Consider the following 20,741-nt stretch of genomic DNA (forward strand, 5'->3'; position numbering starts at 1 on the left):
TTCTCGAGTGTAAATGAAACGTAAAGGTGGCAACAGAATATGGAAGGATTCTTAGGAAGAGGGCGGTTTGTAGCATGGAGGGACTGAAACAATTTTTACATAAATGCTTACTCTGGGAACTAGATATGAGATTTTTTTCCATCTCTCCTTTCTGAAGGGTGGGAATAACACTATAATTTGGGGCTCTGTTCATACGTATTCATAGCCCAATATAATATATGAATGATGATGAAAACTATGCCATGAGTTTCTGGAAAGATGTTTTATATATACTGTGGGCACACGTGAATTTTTAATGCACCCTGAGTTCTCAGGTGTTTCCCTACAGTACTTACTATTGTATATTTAATGTTACTGTAAGTAAAAATTAAAATCTTTAATGCTGACAGAATTAAACATGTCTTTTTTACCACATAAGAATGTTATTCAAGCCTACAGTCTAGCTGCAAATTGTCCATGCAAACCAAAATCTAATCTAATCTAATCTAATCACTTTTAACTATATACCCTCGATGGCAATTTGACCATAGATGGAAGGAAGTGACAATTTGCTGAGTAGTCATAGGCTGTATATAACCAGAAACTTTAAAAGGGACTGACATTTTCTTGTTTTTATGGCCCAAATCTGGTAGTAATAATATTTTAATGTGAGTTATAACATAAGCAAGAACATAGTGCAGTATTTTTACTTGGAGAAGGCAGCATTGTAGAAACTGAAATGGAAAATCTGTTGTTAAAGCATCCAGTGAAGACCAGACTAAACACTTGTGCCAAACAGCACAGATTACATGCTGTATGTTCGAGCCATTCCAAGTAAAAACAAGCCAACTGTAGACATAAGGGGAGACAAAGGAATGGAAAAAACAATAGCGGATAATAAGTGATTACTGTGTTAAGTTTGAAAAACAGTTGTGTGAAAACTCAAAGAAAGACATAAAGATAGTTGAAAGAATCTCTATTACAGTGATTATAATTATCTAGATACCAAACCACCTCCTGTTTAAACTGTTAACTGTGGTAGCGAGAAATCTGCCAGTACCCAAATTAGTCTGGCATTTTCATGGTGTCAAATACTGTAATATGTACAACTGGCAAAGAACAACATAGTTTCATGCATCAAGTGCCAGCAGCAACACCCCACAAGCAAGGCAGTTTAATGGAGGCTATCAGACTCGAGCATACCAAAACCCCTTCTCTTCCTCTTTTTGGCAACCTTAAAAATATAAAGCACAGTCATTAGACTGGAATTTACATGACCTATTTTTCCAAACGTATGATTAACACTTTACCAGCATCACACCCTTATAGAGAAAAGATTTTGTTTCTGATATTCGTCCAGGCGCTGAACAAATGAAGTTAGGAAACTGTTCCTTGTACACGCATGAAATCATCACTTGACACAAGACACACACACAAACACTGATCACTGGTTTTCCTTCATATTTTGGGATATTTACAATATCGGGGTATTGAATAACTTTTAATTTTCCTTCTGTGAGTCATGGCAAGTGACTGCTTTTTTGAAACTTAACAGCACATCCTGCGGATGAATGTGCATATACGTATTGTATTAGAAATGAAAATGTTTGTCCTTATTTATTTAAATATTGCACACCATATAACTAGGAGATAAGCACTGGAACAGCAAAGTTGACAGGCAAATTAGCAATGCTTAAATCAATCTAATCCCCCAAACATTAAATGTTCTGAATACTTTTCTCAATTTTAAACATTACTTGTATTGCAAAATATATACGAGACTACGTACAAAATATTAATTTGCTTTTCAGTCGCTATGCTATCAAACAGATGGCACTTGAGAGCTGTGATCCCCACAAGCAATAGAGAGGATACTCTGAGCACCATTGTGCGGATTTCACAAGAAGACCACAGTGAGCTACCCATACATAATTATTTCATCTTAAAACTCTCTCTTAATTTTGTGCCTGCTTTTTCTTTACGGACAGTAAAGTTAGAGCTGTAATGCTGACAAGTCAGTGCTGGTGGCAGGGGGAAACAACCTCTGGCCCGAGAGGAAGCCACCGGGGCAGCACGAGTGACCGAGGGACAAAACTGGCCGTCACTCCCCTTGGGCTTTCTTGAGAGGCGTGCGAGATTAGGGGCTCGTAAGTAGCGATTCAGCGTAAGTAGCCTGCTAAAGACCACTTCTTGTTCCCCTCTTTGAAGGAAAAAGGACAAATGGGGCTTGGAGATGCCACCTTCTTCCCTGAATTGGCTGAATCACAATGTAAGTGATCTGTGGGCTGGGAGACGGCTTTACTGCCTCCGGGAAGAAACGGTTCTCGCCTTTCACAAGAGAGGAATCCTTGCTTCTGGGCACTGGGAAAATCACAGCGTGACCCCCCCCCCAGCTCGCTTCCCCCGGCGGCATTGTGCCGCGTGGGGAGAAGCTGAATGCAGGTGGTGGTGGGGGGCATCTCGAAACAAAGAGGTGTGGGGAAGGGACAAAGGGGGGCGTGAGGAACACCTGTCTCCAGCTTGGAACCGAGTGAAAGGGCAGGGAGCCCCTCCTGTTATCTTGCTCGGACAGGCGAGGAGGCAGGAAGCCTGTGGCCCTGTAATGGAGCGCCCTTCTTAGCAGTCAGTAGCGGGTAAACTTCATCAGCGATTCTCCCATTGTATTTTAATGGCTTTTTGTTGAACCTCAGATTTCTTGGATCATCAAACTTATATAAAATCACATAAAAGTTTCCCAGTAGAACCTCTTGAATTTCTCTAAAGAGCTTTGTCCCTTTTGTTGATGCATTCAAAATTCCAGCTCGGGTGCTTTGCTCTCTTCACGGCGGTTCCAGTTTAAGAGGTGCTCATCATCATCCCAGTCTGTCAGAAGCATGTCTCTCTATTTTCATCTTTCCATAATCTGCCACCATCTATCTCCACCAAACATTCCTTGCTTGCTGCAGGTAATGAAAACCTCTCATCAGTTTCTCTTCTACTCCTCCCGCAGCTCATACCCTCCTCCACTGCAATCACAGATGCCAGATCCCACCAGATTCCCCCATTTCCTCAAGAAACTTGGCTTCTTGACACCATTTATCCTCCAGGATCAGCCCGCAGAACCCCTCCATCCTGCTAGGCTGCGCTCAAGGCTCTTTTGCTGTGGCCTTAGAAACTGCGTAGTAAAATAGGGCATCAGAAGATAAACATTCGCTTTCTTTTTAATTAGAAATTTGGAGCCGGTCACTACATGGCTCATAGATTTAACCCTCGTCGACCTCTTCAATCTCCGACGGTTTGGTAAGCCGGCCTACCTCCCGCCGCCGGTGCCATGCCCTCTGTAGGGAGGGTTTTTGGTAAGTTTTGCCATACCAGCAGGGCACGGGACAACCGTGACACGGCTGACACGGGAAGCCCTGGGAGCAGCTTTGTGGCCGCCCGCCTCAACAAGCCGGCAAGCGGCAGACTGCGGGGGACGAGCCCCGATTCCCCCCGCGTTTCGGGGAGCCACGGCGGATGCCGGCAGGAGGCAGGGCTGTGCCCGGAGCCCGGCTGCAGCCTCCCGCGGCCAGCCCGGCCTCCGAGGCGGCGCTGCGGGGCCCGGCAGGGGAGGCCGGGGGGGAGAGAGAGGGCGGCGCGGAGCCTCCTCCCGGCTGCCCTTCCCCGGCCGGTCGGAGAGCGGCACTGTGGCCCCGCGGCGCACGCTCCGCCGGAGCCTCCCCGTCTCCCCCTGCCTCCGCCGCCGCCGCCGAGCAGCCCCGCAGCCCCAGCGGCCGGCAGGAGCGAGGGAGCCGAGCGGCGGGAGGTAACCAGGGGCCGCCGGGGTCCGGCGCGGAGCGGCGGGGCCGGGGAGGAGCCTCGCCCTCCCCCTGCTGCCGATAGGGCGCGGGGCTGCGCTGCCCGCCGCCGCCGGCCGGCCGCCATTTCGGGAGCGGGGAGGCTGCCGGAGGGGGCCCGGCACCGCGCGGCCGCGGCCGGGAGGGAGGCAGGCAGGCAGGGAGGGAGGCGGCGGAGGTGGGAGCCGCCCGCTGGCCGGGGCTGGGCGCTGCCGGGGAGGAAGGGGAAGGGGCCGGGTGCCCGGTGAGGAGAGCCCCGGGGAGCGGTAATGGCGGCGGGCAGCTCCGCCTGCGGGCCGGGGCCGCTGCTCCGGGGGCTCCGGTCGCCGAGCGCCGTCGGTCTTCCTCGGGGAGACACCGGCCCCTTCACCCCACAGACTTGGAAAGGGAAGGGCCGCGGCCTCCGTGTCCGCCCCGGCCGCTGGAGGAAGGGTTTCCCCCCCATGCGGTGCAGCGTAGGCCATAAAAACATCACTGAAATGCAGAGCCCTGCGAGTTAAATCCGCCCAGTGCAAAAGGAAAGCAAAAGGTGTTTAGTGCTCGGAAGGACTGCTTGTGCTGAACGGTCGGAAACTGCCGGACCACATTTACCGTGTGGTTATTTAAGGCACGTCCTATGTAGTGTGGTGTTCCCAGGTATTTTGGATGTGGTCTACAGTTCGCACCAAGTGCCCTAAGGTCACTGGGAATTCAGAGGAGCCCGGGTTAAAACGAGAGAAAAAAAGTACTCTTTTTCTGTATGTTACTTTTAAAAGTCCTGTTCTAAACGACTAAGAACACTTTGACTCTAAGAGATGCTTACAGTGTTTTGACACAAACTCTTACCAAAGTTGAGCACCCATCTCAAGTCTAATGAAGCTTTCAGTAGGGCCATGCGGTTAAAAGATGAGAATAATTCATATGGAGCTTAAGCTCAAATCCTCCAAAAGGTTTTTTTTTTGAGATTTCCATCCCTTCGTCCGTTTCACCTTTCGCTCAAATAAAAGCTGAAGATACTTTGTCATAGGATGTGACTGGGGAGCCTGAGGTCAGGATGTAAACCTGAAGCAAATTGCAAAAGGGCAGAAAAAAAAATCAAGCGTGGGATACATTTGTAATAACAGGTTTAGCCCTGATTCATGGGGGTACAGTCACCATTAGTAGGGCAGGGCTGGTGTGGGTCATGGGTTTGCAGCGCTTTCAAGTTGCAGTAGTTCTTGTTGCTGTCGGCAGGACCCACGTGATGAGCCAGCATCAAAGCACATCTGGAAAATCCTTTAATTTCTTCCTTATAGGCTTTTTCCTGTTGTGTGTTCTTATTTATTTATTAAACTATGACATTAGGTGTTTTTTTGTGGCCTTCTCTATACTATTTTTAATTTTTAGAGGACTCTCCCTCTGTTGTTTTAATGTTACAGGTTTTCAGCTGGGGAAGGCGCTGATGTAGGAGGGAAGTGAGATTCTTGGTGTTAGAGATGTGAAAGTGCAACAGTACATGACAAAGATGTTAGCCTAGGCATGGTGTGGGGGAACATCCATGGCTTGTTTGTAGCTGTTTCACTTTATGGTGTAGGCGAGTCCTTAGTTGTGATCTTGTCAGTTTTACAAAAGACACTCAACTTGTCGTCTTGTCTTTGTGTGTAAATACATTGTGATAGGAAGTCAGGGAGGTTGTAGTTCTGAGGCCTTCATGGTCTGTCATCTTGGACTCCTCCCTGTGTGCTGATCTGTAGCTACATGGCTGAAATAATCAGTCTTATTATTTTAAATGAAGTTCACCTATGCGTGAATTGAGTGCTAGTAAAAGTTGCTGAACTAACTAATTCTTGGGTTTTCCATTTTCTTGAGTTTTCTATGCTCAATTAGTTCTTGGGTTTTAGGAAGTTGCTGCCATCATCTTTACTACAGAGGCCCTGCTACTATAAAAATGTCGGTAGGGTGTTAATTAGTCTTCAGTGACACTGCTTCTCGCAATTAAGTAAGGCCATACGCCGATATTTTCTCCTAAATCCAGCTGTGCTTGTGGAAGAAGCTAAGTTTGCTAGCTGCTTCTTCTCATGGCTCCACTGGGGATTTTGATCTACTGGTGGGTTGATTTATGTAACTGATCCGTGTTCTGTCTCAAAAGTGGTCTGTGTTAGCTCAACCCACTAGTTAAAAGTATTTAAATCGAGCTGGCTGATGTTTTTCAGTCATGTAAGGTAAACTCATGTGAACTACTTTCTGAAGGTAAATTGATAGGTTTAGGTCTCTGCCAAGGAAGTAGTGACAGTCATTTGGAGGCCGTAAGCTTTTTGTTGATGTACCTGGACGAGGATGAGGTCATGTGTCTGTGGGTTTACATTAAGCTGAAAATAGTCTTCATCTTTCTAATAGCTGCATAATGGCTGCGTATGTGCTGTGTTCAACTGACCTGGTGGCTTCAGAAATAGAAGTACATTCGAACATATGAAGAAGATGTAATTGTACTGATGGAGCTGTGTAATGTAGTTTCCAGCTTAGGACCTGATGGGCTGGATTTCTTCTTCCCTAGAAAGTATTTAGGATGTCTTTGTGAATAAGCTGTTCTCATTCCTATCTTGCTTTCCTAATGTTGTTTGGCTTCTTGCTTTCTTTTTTAAGTTGTTGTGCACCTTGAATCGGTGTGAAGTGTGCTACAGGTCACTGTAGTATGTTTTGTTTGGGAAGTTACTTTGAAGTGGTACTCACATTGCTGTTGTATGTGGGCCACCATCAAATTTCATAAACTGTTCTGTGCTTTTCTCCAACCTCCCTATTCAGCTTCCTATTGTGGACTCTACTTTGTGAGGCTACTGGTTACTAGATAACACGTGGGTGAAAAATCTGGCTGATGTTCCGGCACACCTCGTGCTCTGAGGCTCCAGCAGTGACGGTCTCATCAGTGCCCTGTTCTTGCAAATGCTTTCTTCAAACCTGAACGTATCTTTGTTTCCCATGTCCAAAGACTTCTTGTGCTTCTGTTTTATCACAGTGTGCAACAAACCTTCATTTGGAGTTGCAGAACTGGGAACTGTATGTATCCATTACTCAGCTGTGGCACCGGGGGATCCGCAGAGTGCAGCACTGTCTGCCTCATAGACTTGAAGGACTTAAGTGGACCTTCAGGTAGTAAGAGTATGTTGCAGGAAATAGGTTGGATGGTGCTACTGTCGACTTGTTCTGTGTAGTAGATGCAAGGGAAAGTTGTGGAGCTGACAAGCCTTTGTACGTGGAAGCACCAGGACCTGGTGACGTTGCGGAAACCCTGTTAGATGCCTGCATACATCTGGAGATCCATGCTCTGGAATCCGAATCTCTGACAGCCACTTCCTTTTGCTCTCAGCTGCGTTTAGAGTTCCAGCAGCAACTAGAAATATTAAGTAAACCTGTCTTCATTTGCATCAAATAGCTAAAGCAAGTCGAAATTTGGGGAAGTGGCATTTGCATCTGTTGCCAGTTCTGATTGCTGCCAGCACAGAAAACTCTAAATAAGTATTCTTTAAATGTTCTGCTTTCCATTCCTCCATGAGGCCACCTGCATGTGTATGCCAATAATAATAAGCAGCACCTGTGATCTTCAGCAGTACTTCTTGTTTCCAATGCCATCTCATCCTGATGGAACCGGTCGTTACCCCTGCTGCTGCCCTTTCACTGGTTCTCCGAGTACTAAAATAAAAGCTTATTATTTGTCCAGGTCTCAGTCACAGAAAAAAAAAAAAAAAGAGATCCATATAAAAAATGGAAACATGGATGGTGTTAACCTCATTAGGAAGAGTCTTGCTCAGATTTATTTTATTTTCCTTTTTTTTTTAACAGTCACAAATACTTTGTGCATTAAACTACGTGTTAGCTTCTTAGTTAGATCTTACTAGAGTCGCAACTTACAAAAGGTTACAAACCATTCCAGCAGTTCAGAGACACCAAGTCTTGAATTATGAATTCCAGCCAGTGCTGCCTCCATGAAGGCCATTTGCAGGAAGGTATGAAAATACAGCCGGGGAGGATGTGCAAGGAAATTCTGTAGCGCAGAAGAACTGCAGTTCTACAGAGAGGTGTTACCTTTATTCACTGCCCTTCAACCTGACTGTGGGACAGGCTGTCCGGAAACACGATGTGAACAAGTTGCAGCTCCATCTGGCAGGAGTTTTCTCTTTCCAAATATTCCTCTCTATCTCCCTATTTTGTAACACAAAACAGGAATGCAATTTTAAGCGGCAGTACTAACTGCAGGAGCCCTGACATAACCAGTGGTCTGGTCTCACTAGTTCCAGCCCTTTGCATTGCTCTGGAGCCTGGACATTGCTCATGGCAAAGCTGCCGAGCTGCCTGGGGTCTGCACTGGGGGCTGCCAGGTTTTTGGAGAGCTCTGCCCCATGGAGCCCTTCCTCCCCAAACCGAGTTTGGCAGAGGACCCCTGACCTTCAGCAGGGCTGTGCGCTGTGTGGGAGGCTACCAAAGGACACAGGAGGGAAGCCACAGGAGGATTTGGTATCTCTCGGCTCTCCTGGGGCTGGGAAGACATTTTGCAGGTACTGTCACTGCTTTCTGAGAAACAACCAACCAAGCAACCCTCTGTACCTAATCAAGGAGGACAGCTCCCTGTTGCTTTTCTAGCCCATCAGGCTGTGTATCTGCACCCTTTGTCATCCCAAGGCTCCTTGGTTTTGCCATATCCCAGGCAGGAGGAAGGTGTTTGGGGTCCTGTGGAGACATTTAACAAGCATGGGGGAATACAGATGAGCGGTGAGAATACCCGAGGTCTTCTGTGAGCTGTCCTTATCTGGCTTCTAGAAAAGTTGGCAGTGAGAGTGCTCAGCTGCGAGAAATCTGGTTTCACTGGTGACAGGGGAAACACCAGTGAAAGAGGTGTACAAAGACAGTTGTTCTGAACGAGAGATGTGCTGCGTGAGGCTGTGCTTGCTGGGGGCTGGGCCTGTCCCGTGTCTCCTTGTCCCGCCGCGCCCAGCTGACCGGCCTCCATGCTCACCTGTCGGTGGGCCTCTGGCAAGAGCAGCTTCCCAGCTTCAAAGGACACAGCGCGGTGTGGTGTTGGACAGATTCTGTCACCTGTCAAGCACGGGCTGAGTGCTGCCGTGCGTTAGCTTCCCCTCCTCCTGGCGAGCCACGTGGAGAAGAGCCTGGGAGCCCGTCCTAGCGAGCAGGGCCCCGCTCCTCCTAGACTTGTGGTTACTTCTCCATCACCTGCTTCGCGTGAGCCCGGGCTGTTCCTGCACTCTCCAACTTTGTATTCAATGGCAAAGCTTTTGTTTCTTACTCAGAGCAAGATGCAGCTTCTGAGAAGAAGAACCTGTCTGTGGTGCAGGCCACATGCAAGGCTCAAAAATCACGGGAGCGGAGAAGATGCCCCAGCAGAGCGGCTCGCATCAGGATGTGCGAGGCAGTGTCTTGCACTTTGGCTGAATTTTCTGAGAAAACGAGGACCTTAGTTGAAACCTGAAGTAGATAAAGCCCTCTGAACACTCTGTGAAAATTACGCTGCGTGGGAGAAGGAAGAGAGCAGAAAAGATAGTTTAAGGTTATTTTAAAAGCACTTTGGTCTCTAGCTGGGTATAGATCTTGACGTTAAATAACAAAGCATTTGAGAGTCCTGTTCTGTTACTGGCTGCTGTCAGAAATGAAAGAATGCAGAAGGCTCACAAACCGTCTCCTTTGCTACTCCTAGGCTTATTGAGAAAAATCTGCTGGCAGGCATTTCCTTTTCTTCTTCCCTTTTCTACCTTGTTTTTTGACAGGGGACTGAACTTTGAAATGAAAAGTTTCGTGTTGTATAGACAGAATTAGAGAGTACGGTGGTTGGGTTTGATTTGATTAGCTGCTTTTTTTCTCTTGTGCTTGTACTTAAATACTTGTTTTGCTCCATTTATGAGACTTAAAAATACAAAAAATGCAAGAGAACAAATCTGGAAGTAACCTTTGCATTTTAATGCATTTATTAGCAGGGCCTGATAGAGAAAGCGGAAATGTGAGTAATGGAAACAACGTAGTGTCGCACTGCCATCAGGTACATTTTGGCCTTTCTGTTCCCCTTCTAGACTGAATCTCTCTTCAGAGCTGCAGTGTTCTGTAAAATTGCTGAACAGCTTTTCGGGCTTTCCTGGAGTGGCTTTTGTAGTTTAGCACAAATTTGGTGAAGCCATGTGTTGGAGAGTGGGGTGAATAGTGTTCTCTGCCTCCAACCTGTCCTTTGTTTTGTAAACTTGGATCAAAAAGGTCAAGGTGTTGCTTAGGTGAAGTGTTGTGTATGTTTAGATGACAATTCTTAGCGCTTTGGAGCAGTGGAGTGTGGTTAAATGCAAAATGGGAGGTGAGTTGAGTTTCCCAGTCTCTTGAAAAGACTCCTACAAAGTAATTGAGCCATCCACCTGTTGTATTAGGAGCATGACAGAATATTTGTTTAAATTTCCCTATGTGGTTTAGCTGTGTATTCTCTTTTTTTCTTCTTTTCTTTTTAATTTATTTTTGTTTGGTTGGAAAACCTGGCTGCTGTTAGGTGTTCTAGGCTAATGTGTACACCAGAATTAAGTCAGGCTTTGAATAAACCTTACATCTTCAGTGTGGACCCAGTGGTTTTGGAGTTTTTAGGTGTTTCAGCGAGCACCTAACATTGGTGGAGCGTTGCAAATTAATGGTGTATCTAAAAGCAATGTATTCTGTTTTTGTTGTACTAGGTTTATGTTGCCGTATTCCCCACGTGATGGAACAAAGCTTTTCTTGACCAGCATGGATATATAAACACTTTCAAGATGGTTAGGAACTGTTGTGAAGAACCAAATGGAATGACAAGTAAGGAAACTTACTTTTATTCCAAATTCATTCTGCTGTCGTTATGTTATTTCCTTACCTGATGTAAGTTAGCTTTGTTAGGTAAGAAATTTGTAGCTGAAATCAAGTAGGTGTTCCTGTCCTTGGCAAAACTTACACTTGATATTTGAGTTCAACTTGTCATGTTGTGTGCTTTACCAGTAAAATGCTAGGCATACTTAATCTATTAAAAAAAAGTGTTGCTCAGTGTTAAAACTACTTAAAGGTGCATGCTCTGTGAGCAAAATACTAATTTTAATTTGTGTTCTGATGATTCCTTTGTCAGGAGGGAGCACCCACTTCTACTGATGTCTAATTTGTACATTTGACAGTATGGTTTCCTGACAGAAGAGTTTATTATATTTTTTTAAAAACTTCAAATCTTTATTAAATATCACACCAGTGGTGCTTTTGGAAAGATGAGAAGGGACCCACTGCGGGGCAACTCGGTGAACCTGAAAATGTAAGTTTTTATGGCAGTATTATTTTATTTGAATTTAAATAAAGGTCTTTTTTTTTCATTCTTAAGAATGTCAGTACCTGTGTGTGTTTTTTCAGAGCCAGAAGATTCAAATGAACATCGCATGATAAATATTCTGTGCAATTTGAAATTTAAATTTTTGTGGGGAATAAGAAAACAAAACCAACCTTTGTTTATGTGTATGGAGTTAACTTCCTTAAACTGATCAGAGAAATTTAAAGACACATAAATGAGCGGCTTTGGTCATATTGGCTGAAAGTTGCCTTGTGTCAAGGCTGGAGGCTTCCTTTGCCCTTAAAAAAGGCAGTGAAGTAATACTGATAGCTTATTTGTCATTTGAACTTGATCTTGGTCAAACCAGAAGCCATGCTGCTGAATGATTTTGGTAAATCTAGAGCAGCGGTTAGAATATTTTTCTGGTGTATCTGCTTCCAAAACAAATTCTCATAATGACTTTGAAAAAATTACATTTACTGCTGATTGTTTCTCAGTGCAGTATCTCTGATTTAAGGAGCTTTGTGAATACCTTGGTATCCACTGTCTAACTCACTTAAAATAGTTCAGTATATTTCTTGCTTCAGTGCCTGTGTTCTGTCTGTTGTTGAATACTGCCTTTTTCCTTCACTTCCTATATTTGAGATTATATGTATAATATGACTTGCAGTCAGTCTGATGTTCTGAAGAATTTGGGCACATCTTGAAAATGCAAGCCACAGTGCATGGTTTCTAAGAAGACATCCAGGTATGAAAGAAGTATGAGATATCTCAGGCTTTCTTCAGACCTTTATTCAACAACTGTATATTCATTTTCACATTATACTGAAAATTAGACAATAATGCAAGTCTCAAGCCTTAGACTTGAGAAGTCTATGAGATTTTTCCTTCTCCTAAATTTTGGTCAGATGCTGCTTGATGCTGTTTTGTAATAGCTTTTGTTTGATTTTGTAAAAATACTGTTCTTCAACAATACATAGAAATTCCTCTCTGCTTTCTCAGAACTGGTAGCTTTTGCTATGGAATACAAATGAGCTTTAGCTGAACAAATTTAACATAGCTTCAGTGTAAAAATTACTGGTATCTTTTAGCTTACTTCAAAAAATGCATTTGTATCCTTAGTGAGCTAATAGCTTCTGTATGACAAGTCTGTATTAGCACTTACTTCCTAGCATAAATGAAATCTTACCTTTTTTAAAAAATGTTTGTTTTTGAAGGGTCTTGGAGACTTTTTTTCCACTTAGATTTTTCTTTGGATGGTTTTAAGGGTTGTGAGTTCTTTGCATTGTATCATAAGAGAGAATATTTTGATTCTTTCTAAGGAAAACTTAAAGTTACCGTTTGCTTTACCTATGCTGGAACTTGGATTTCACCCTAAAGTGTCTGCTTATGATGAATCTACCTCTAAAATTTTCAGTATAAGCACTGTTTCTATTTTCTCAGCCGTTCTATAGGTTGTTCACTCACCTGCATTGTAGGAAAGGACTTAAATGATTTAAATGTAATTCACAGATACCTTTGCTGCTGTTTGGCTGGAATTTACCTTTAGTGCAGGAAACAAATCTTAGTGTCTAGTATAACCACAAGGCTGGTTGATTAAGTGATTAAGTTTTGATGATGATTAATGATGATTAAGTTTTTTTCCATAAAACATTTCATAGTCATCGTCTTTCATGAAGTAACTTCTCTTTCCTCTTTTTATTTTGTATCAGGAAGGCTGCTCTGGTATTAGTTTAACTTAGCTCTTTGTTTATTTAATCTTTTCTAATGCCTACTAGAGTTAAAAATAGTGTGTTGAAAACATGTCTAGTTGTCATCCCCCTTCCTTCCCAATGTGAGGAGTCTGACCCGGATGACTATAATATTCCTGCTAGTTTGGGTTATTTTTTTTCTAAGGACAATTGCATTAATGAAAATAAAATGGAGCCTTGTGGAACATGTCTGCAAGGGAATTCCTTTGCAGTAGTTACAGTGATTTCAATCCACTCCGTGCTTTGTGGAAGAATTTTCTTAGCTATTTGCCCAAGACTGTAATACTTAGTTTATCAATTTTAGAATGAGAGTGGAAAAAAATTGAGAGGGGAAAAAAACCAACAACTTGTTTTTCCTCTTCTGTATAATGGTATTTACTGGAAACAGTGGTCATGTTACTTTTGTTCTCCTAGAGAATTACAAACACGTCCTTAAAGCTAGTTTAAGAAACCGTTGGTTTTCCTTTCCCTGGAAAGGAACGTTGCTACTTGGACATTGGTATTGAGACTTGACGTTTTGGTCCATCCCCATGTTGTGCAAGGTCGGCCACTTCTCTGCACTTCGTTGTTCCACCTGTAAAACAAAAGGAAAAGGTGCGTTGTGTTAGGGTGATGACATCGGTGCTCGCCTGTGTTTGTAGTGACTGGTTTGCCTGTTGGTGGCTGCTGATCTTCGGCTGTGTGTATCTGTGCCTGGAAATGTCTCGTTCATCTACCCAGCTCCTTAGGGGTAGCGGTACTGAAACAGGCAACATCAGAGGCTCGTAATCTGTGATTAAAAATAAATTCTGGACATCTAGAAAGATGATGACATTAAAGCACCCTGACCTCACAGGTCTACAACATCTCTCTAGGGTTTGAACATCTTGTTTTATAGAGAATGCCGGTGTCTTGATCTCTCTTTTGTTTGTAGGGTTGCTTAATTAAGAAGGTAATTCTCATAGAAGCAGATTTTTACACGTTTGGGGTAGCTGGATTACGTCGAGAAGAGATCCTTAATGTCAGGAGATGTGTATTTCTGAAGAACTGTGAGTTGAGGAGGTGCTTGTTGGTTTTCTTTTTTTTTTTTTGTAAAGGTGAAGTCGAGACTGCCACAGGAGTATTGTTTTTCATCAGCGCTGTAATGAAACAGCTGTTTGCTTTAATTGGCTGCGTGCAGAAGGAGGTATCCAGAACTGCCGAGTGTATAGCAGCCTCTGGCTGATTGTCTAGAAACCTCCTTCAGTGTGTTCAGCACAGCTCCGCTCTTCTAAATCATTCTGGTATTACAACTGCATTTACATCTTGGGGAAAAAAGCCCCCATTCACAGCAAACTACAAATTGATTTATATGTTAGCCAGAACCAACAAATGTAGCTGACCCCCAAGTCCGGCTATTGGGTTATTCAAAATTATTTCCCCTTTTTTAGTTTTTAAAAAGAGAATCTTGAATATCTGAAAAGAGAAGTCTGTAGATAAAATCCCATTTCAAGTTCAGGTTATGCTCTTAAAAACAAGTGAATAATTTTCCCTTTCAGTTGTGTGTAGTTGCGTCATCTCTTTTGTAATGAGTGCAGTGGGCTTTGTGTGTGTGCGGTCATCTATTTTTGTAGACTTTTATTATGCTTGGTAATATCAACAGGAGATATTGTCTGGGAATCTGTCCAGGAATTACATTGAAAATACAGTGGTAAACGAAGGACGTTCTGTCAAAATATCTGATACTGTCCATGATACCTTACTTTAGCTTTCTTTTTTTTTTTTTTTTTTCTCATTTCACTGTAATAATATTTAGGATTTGTAGTAATACCTTGAAAAGGTTTTTGAGATCTCTGGACCATGGCACCGGCAGCTTACTGTAAATGCAAGGATTATGATCGTAGCTCATGCAAACAAAATCTCTTCCTATGAAACACAGAGTTCTTTGTAGCATATTGACAAAGGAGGAAGTATTGTTGGAATGACAGATGAAGGTGAATAAAGTGATGGGAAGTATGTGATTAATTTTCACAAACATTTTTTTTTTCTCATTTAGATCGATGCAGACTGAAGCGTGGGGCTTTGTTAGACCCTAAGAGTAAGGCATCCTGATATATTGTGTGATACACAGCCTAACGCAGGACGTGTGTTGGGAAGGCAATATCCTATAGTGAAGTAAGGGAATCAGTTGTTAGAAGTCCTAGCTAAAGAGCATGCTTTTCAGCAGGCCTGATCATTATAAGGGACTTGAAATGAAACATTAACAACTCTTGGAGTGCTCTGCTTAAAGTCTCTTGGTGTACAGTAATGTCGAGGTGCATGAATAGCTTTCTCCCTTGCAGGGACTTTTCTTTGTCAGCGAACCAGTTTTAGCGGGGAGCGTTTTTTTTAGCACTGACACCTTGTGTGAAGTTAGGTCTCAGCCTGTTTTACTGGCTGGAGGATGAATCAAATAGAAAAACAAGTTTGAAAACCATGACTTTTTAAATCATTTTGTCTGATTTTTTTTTTGTGTGTGTGACAGTAAAGAACAGTGTAAAGATGGCTAATCAGAGAGAGAGAAATCAAAAGAGTATAATGAAAAAAAAAATCTACAATTGTCCCAGCTCAGTCTGGCTAGCTAGCATCTTCCAGTGTCATCTCTCCATTATTTTTGGAATGCTGCCTCTGACTTTTTGTGTATATTGTCATGCCTTTCACACTTCCTCTTCATTGTTTCAGACATCCATCTAATTTTTCAGCTGAACTCCGTAAACATACAGTAGAGACTCCTGGGATCCTGAAGTTGTTTTTCTTACACTCTCAAGCCATAAGAATTTATATAACAGTTTACCTCCTTTTAAATACTTCTCTGGTAGAGAAGCTATCGCTAGATAGTGATTCTTTGCTGTAATTTACTTCAGATTCTCAGCCTTACCAAGGTTTTCCACTCTACTGAATAACCCCTTTAAACATTATAAATGAGTTTGTTATGAGCTTTGCTAGAACGCAGCAAAGCTTTAATGTTATTTGACATAAAGCAAGAGCTGAGATCACACTATACTCTGTGCTTGGATTTCAATTAAGAGTTGCTTTCCTCTTCTACACAGGATTAGTGCAGTAATTGCTGTTATTATCAATGCCATCATGTTTTAACTAGAAGTATTTGAAGGTTTCATGGAAGAAGTGGGGGAGGACCAGAGCCTCTTCTCACTTGATGGCTCATAAAGCTACAAAATGTTTTTAAAAGTTAAAAGCAACAACACCAACAAAAAAGCAACGCAAAATTGCTGAGGTTGGAAGGCAGCTCTGGACGTCATCTGGTTCAACCCACCTGCTCTGGCAGCGTCACCTAGAGCCAGTTGCTCAGTCCAGGCAGGTTTTGAAGATCTCCAGAGATGGCAACTCTGCAGCCTGTCTGGGCAATGTTTTCTGGTGTCTGAATACTGAAGAACCTCAACTGTTTACTCTTAAAATATCCAAAGTGGAAAAAGATAGTCATGTTCTGAAGGACTTCTGGAAGATTTGGAAGTGTATGCTATGTTTTTCAATAGTTTTGTAAGAGAAGCAAAGGCTCTGAATTTTTAACAGAATGTAAACTCTCCGTGATGTTAACTGGTCATCAGCAGATGTTAGAGAGTCCTTTTGAACTGTCTGCCTTGCATTGCTTCCCTTACTTTTCTGGATTTTTCATTTAAACTCAACTTTATTTGTTCTTTCTTCCAGACAAGGATTGGATAGCTAGCTAGTTGGGAAGTAAGGCTGCCTAAGAAGAAAGGCATCCTTCTGGAAAAAGCATTTCTGGACGCTTGTGTATTTCTTGATCTTCTAGCTGTCTTAACAGGGGACATGGAAATGCGACCAGATTAAAAGTTGTTGATTCTCTTCTTTCCAGGTCTGCTCTTCTTGTGTACATCCTGGTAACGAGAGGTTTCTTGTGACTTCTAAGCTTGTTACTGTTGGCCTCATGTGAACAAAACAAAAAGCAAGCTGATTTTGGAAAACAAAATGCCACGGAGAAGGAAAACTGGTGGAAGTCCCTCTCGGAAGAATGGAACTGCTGTTGCTGTGTTTCAAGGGGACCCAAGCCTCTCAGTGTCACAAGCAGCATACAGTGTCAATAAGGAAGAGCTCTTCAACAGCATGTCAGAAATGTTTTCTGACTTGGATCCTAGTGTGGTTTATATGGTTCTGTCTGAATGTGATTTTAAAGGTAAATAAAATACAGTTGGCGTTACAGTTTTGTTCCATGTGCAGACAATTCTTAACTAGGGCAACACCAAAAAAGTTGGTGTGGGTGTTGCAAGTATATTTGTGAGTCTAGTTTTTAACGAGTAGGTGAGTCATAATATTTTGAAATTTTATAGCTCTTTGCGTGCACGATTCTCCACGTTTGACAGTGTTTCTCTGAGACTGGTAATTTGCAGTAGTGCAGTATGCTTTAAAAAATGGAGGTACAGTTGAAGCAGCAACATCTGAGTTGTTTGGGCAGGGAATAACTATTGCTTGGAGCATATTAGTCAAGCTGTGTTCATACGGTCAGATGTGATTAGCTGAGATTTTTCTAAGAATATTTGCAAAGAAGGTAGAGGTTGGCATTCTTTATATGTGTGAAATTTAGCCATTAAAAGGGCTGCTTTTATTGCTGTTTTTGTTACCTGAATTGTATAGAATTTATAACTTTATAGGTCACTCATATTTATTGCTATGATCATTTTTCCTTTGAAAAGAAGAATTGATGTAGTTATTCATGCTTTCGTGTAATAAGATTTACACACTTAGGTTCAGTTTAAAAATTGAAAAAATAGAATCTTTTTTTTTTGTATGAATAATAGTAAGTTGCTCTCATATAGTAGGGAAGATGGAAGGACAAGGAAGATTTTATGTAACATGTACCTCTGTGCAGAGAGAGTTGGACTTGAACAGACATGTTGCTACATTGTACTTCAGAAAAATAGAAGCTTAGTTTTAATTTTATGCTACTTGTGCCAGGTTTTCATTTTTGTTAACGTTAATCACAGGTAACCTATGCTCCATTTAGTGGCTTTCCAAAGATTCAATGTGGATGCTGGATTTTTCAGGCTATTAGTTGTGACATTTTCACTTGGGCCTAGCCATAATGAAAACAATTTTTATACTTGTATCTCTTCAGTTCTCAATAGTGTCTTTCAGTTCATTTCACACTATTTCACTTGTACCATGTAGGTTAGAAATAAGTATCCATTTAAACATCCAGCTCTGACTTCATTGCCTTTTTTTCCAGTTAAACACAGTCATTTTTAGACGCTGTTTCCTTATTCATTTTAATGCTTATTATGTTATTATTTTGCAATATGTCTATTTTCAGTTCTGTCTTTTACCTCTAAAGAGATACAGGTCGAGAGGGTTGCAAAAGGTATGGTAATAGATGAATTGGTGAACTTTCCGTTGATTGTCTCTTTAGTTATCATAAATACTTCTTGAAGTAAAAAACTACATTCACATCAGCTTGTGTTGCTCCAGTTGATCACACTTTATTTTCTTTACCTTATTCAACAGTAGAAAATGCTATGGATTATCTGCTAGAGCTGTCTACTCACGCCGAAGGAGCAGTATCTTCAAAAATCTCAGGTTTTGATTCAGTAGTATCATCCCTAGCTCTTGTTAATCAGCAAAGATCTGTTGCAAATCAAAGAATGGGGGAAAGTACTGCAGAACACAGTAATTCTGGAGAAGAAAAAGAAAAGGTCTTATCACCTGATGTGCAGCTGACTGAAGAACTGGATTCCTTAATAGAAAATGCCTTTCAGAGATACAGCTGGAGTGATGAATTGCCTAATTCTGCAAATGACCAAATTGTATGTGAACATGATGGCTTTAATGAATTTCCTCAGTGGGAAGAATCTGGTCCAGGTTGCAATGTCCTACATTTTCCACAGCAAACAGGGACAAATGATGAGGTTTTAGAAAACTTCTGCTGTTCTCAGCCACCAGCAAGCCAACTGAGCATCCAGACAAGCTCCCCAGCTGCATCAGACACTTTTGCACAAGTATTGGAAGATTCTGATTTGTCAGAAATGCATGTTCACCGTGAGGTAGCTTCAGAAGCCTGTAAACAATCAAGTGGAGAAATGTCATGTGGAAATCCTGATCAGGCACAAGATACTGTTTCAGGTCATAAAAGTGAAACTGCTGCTTCTGGTGAGTCCTCCCAAAGACCTCTGGAACTTGGAGTAGCTGTCAATGAAAATCCTAATTCAAAGTGCTTTGAACAGAACAAAGAGGTAATGACTGCCTGTAACAGCCATCAGAGCACTTCTCTTCCAAAGGCATCTCTTGAAAGATCCAGTTTCAAAACACCAAAACTTGTAGATTTTCAGCAATCTCAGCAGGGTTATGACTCAAACTTTTCTATGCCGTCATGTCAAAGTCATCAACACTGGAACCTCATGGCTCCTGCGTTTTACCCTTCCAGTGGAAACCACAGCTTTGTAACTCCTGTGGCTGCCAGTCCAGGGCAGTGGAGACCTATTTCAGACTATAAGAATTTGGAAGAAGGACTTTTTTTTTCTTCTCCAGCGGTTTCAAATGCCTGGGATAGCAATCCTTCTCTGAAGGTATGGGGAAATCAAGATAGAAACTCAAAATTGAACCTCTCGCAAGCACAGCAACCACCTGTTTGTCACATGATGAGAAAAAAGATGCACCTTATAGGTCAAGTACTTGTTCTTCTCAGAGGTGTTCCAGGATCAGGAAAATCATATTTGGCAAGGTAGAACATCTATATTGTGAGCTTATAAAAGAAGTTGCTTAATTGTCTACAGGATTTAGTGCAGGCAAAGACAATTTTCTGACGTTTGTAAATAGTTATGATTAAACCTTAATTGTTCTGCTGTATGTACAGCATTGTGAGTAATAATAATTGGAGAGAGCTGAGTTACTTCCAGCTGCTTGATCTCAGGTGAAAATAAAAATAGGAGGGGTAAGTTTTAATGTCACTCACTGGCCTGAGGTCCGGAATAGAGTTACGCCAGCAGAGTAAATCTTCACAGTAACATTTAGCTCTACTGTGTTTGTCTAATCCCTAATAACTTCATGTGTTTCCTTCCAGTAACATAGTTGGAAATACAATAGGTAGAAATTTCCCTTCCACTGTCGGAATTCTTTTGAGAAAATTTGCGCAAGTAGTATGTGTTGAGTGTCTCAGGGTGACCCCTTGATTTCTTTTCTAACTCTCCAAAAGCGTAGATTACACATAGGCTCCTTTAGCTGGCATCTGACATATTTGGTGAAATTAAAACTGCACGTTTATCTGGCAGTGTGAACGTATGTCGCTAGATATAGATGGAAAAATACCTCTCTGATTTCTTGAAATGAGACTTGTAGGGAAACTATCAGCTGGTTTCCCTAGATATACCCAGCATTTGCAAAAGGAGGGAAATCATTATAGTTCATCTTTGCTTGGAGGATGATTCATCCCTTATCTGAATTTGCTGCTTATGTTCCAAATAATCAGCCACGCTGCTTTTGGACAAGAGACTGAAGACGTGTATGTTAGTAAATAGCAGGGCTGGGGAGGAGAAGGGGAAATACTACTTACTTCTTGATCTTTCACAGGACTTTGCTGGAGGATAATCCAGGTGGAGTCATTCTTAGTACTGATGATTACTTTTATAAACATGGACAATACCATTATGATCCCGATTGCTTAGGGGAAGCACATGACTGGAACAGGAAACGAGGTGAGAAATAAATAAGGGGCTAGCTTGCTTGTTTACAGTTCAGTGCTTGCGTACTGTTGAAGAAGCTGCCTGTCTTGTAATGCTTGTGTCACAGGATCAGCATTTTTCCCATCTTGTAATTACTTTTTGATGTGTGTAGGAAAAGAGTATGAGCACAAACTCAGAAATCACCTGTTCATTGTGTGTTTTGCAATTGAGAGCACCAGTTTTGTCAAAAGATTGTTTTGTCCTCAGATTTCGTCGTGGTATGTATTTTGGGTTG

The 20,741-nt window shown here is 42.2% G+C and overlaps 1 protein-coding gene across 1 annotated transcript in view; it reads left to right on the plus strand.

Annotated features, from left to right (window-relative positions):
* The first annotated feature begins 3,281 nt into the window (after positions 1 to 3,281).
* Positions 3,282 to 20,741, plus strand: part of N4BP2 (NEDD4 binding protein 2) — a 41,824-nt gene continuing 24,364 nt past the window's right edge. The window contains 6 exon segments of the mRNA XM_066995767.1: positions 3,282 to 3,763; positions 10,463 to 10,577; positions 10,882 to 11,058; positions 16,654 to 16,971; positions 18,297 to 19,509; positions 20,355 to 20,479. Coding sequence (XP_066851868.1) covers positions 16,767 to 16,971; positions 18,297 to 19,509; positions 20,355 to 20,479 — 1,543 coding nt within the window. The 5' untranslated portion in view covers positions 3,282 to 3,763; positions 10,463 to 10,577; positions 10,882 to 11,058; positions 16,654 to 16,766.

Source organism: Anser cygnoides, chromosome 4, assembly GCF_040182565.1.
Source record: "Anser cygnoides isolate HZ-2024a breed goose chromosome 4, Taihu_goose_T2T_genome, whole genome shotgun sequence".
NCBI lineage: Eukaryota > Metazoa > Chordata > Aves > Anseriformes > Anatidae > Anser > Anser cygnoides.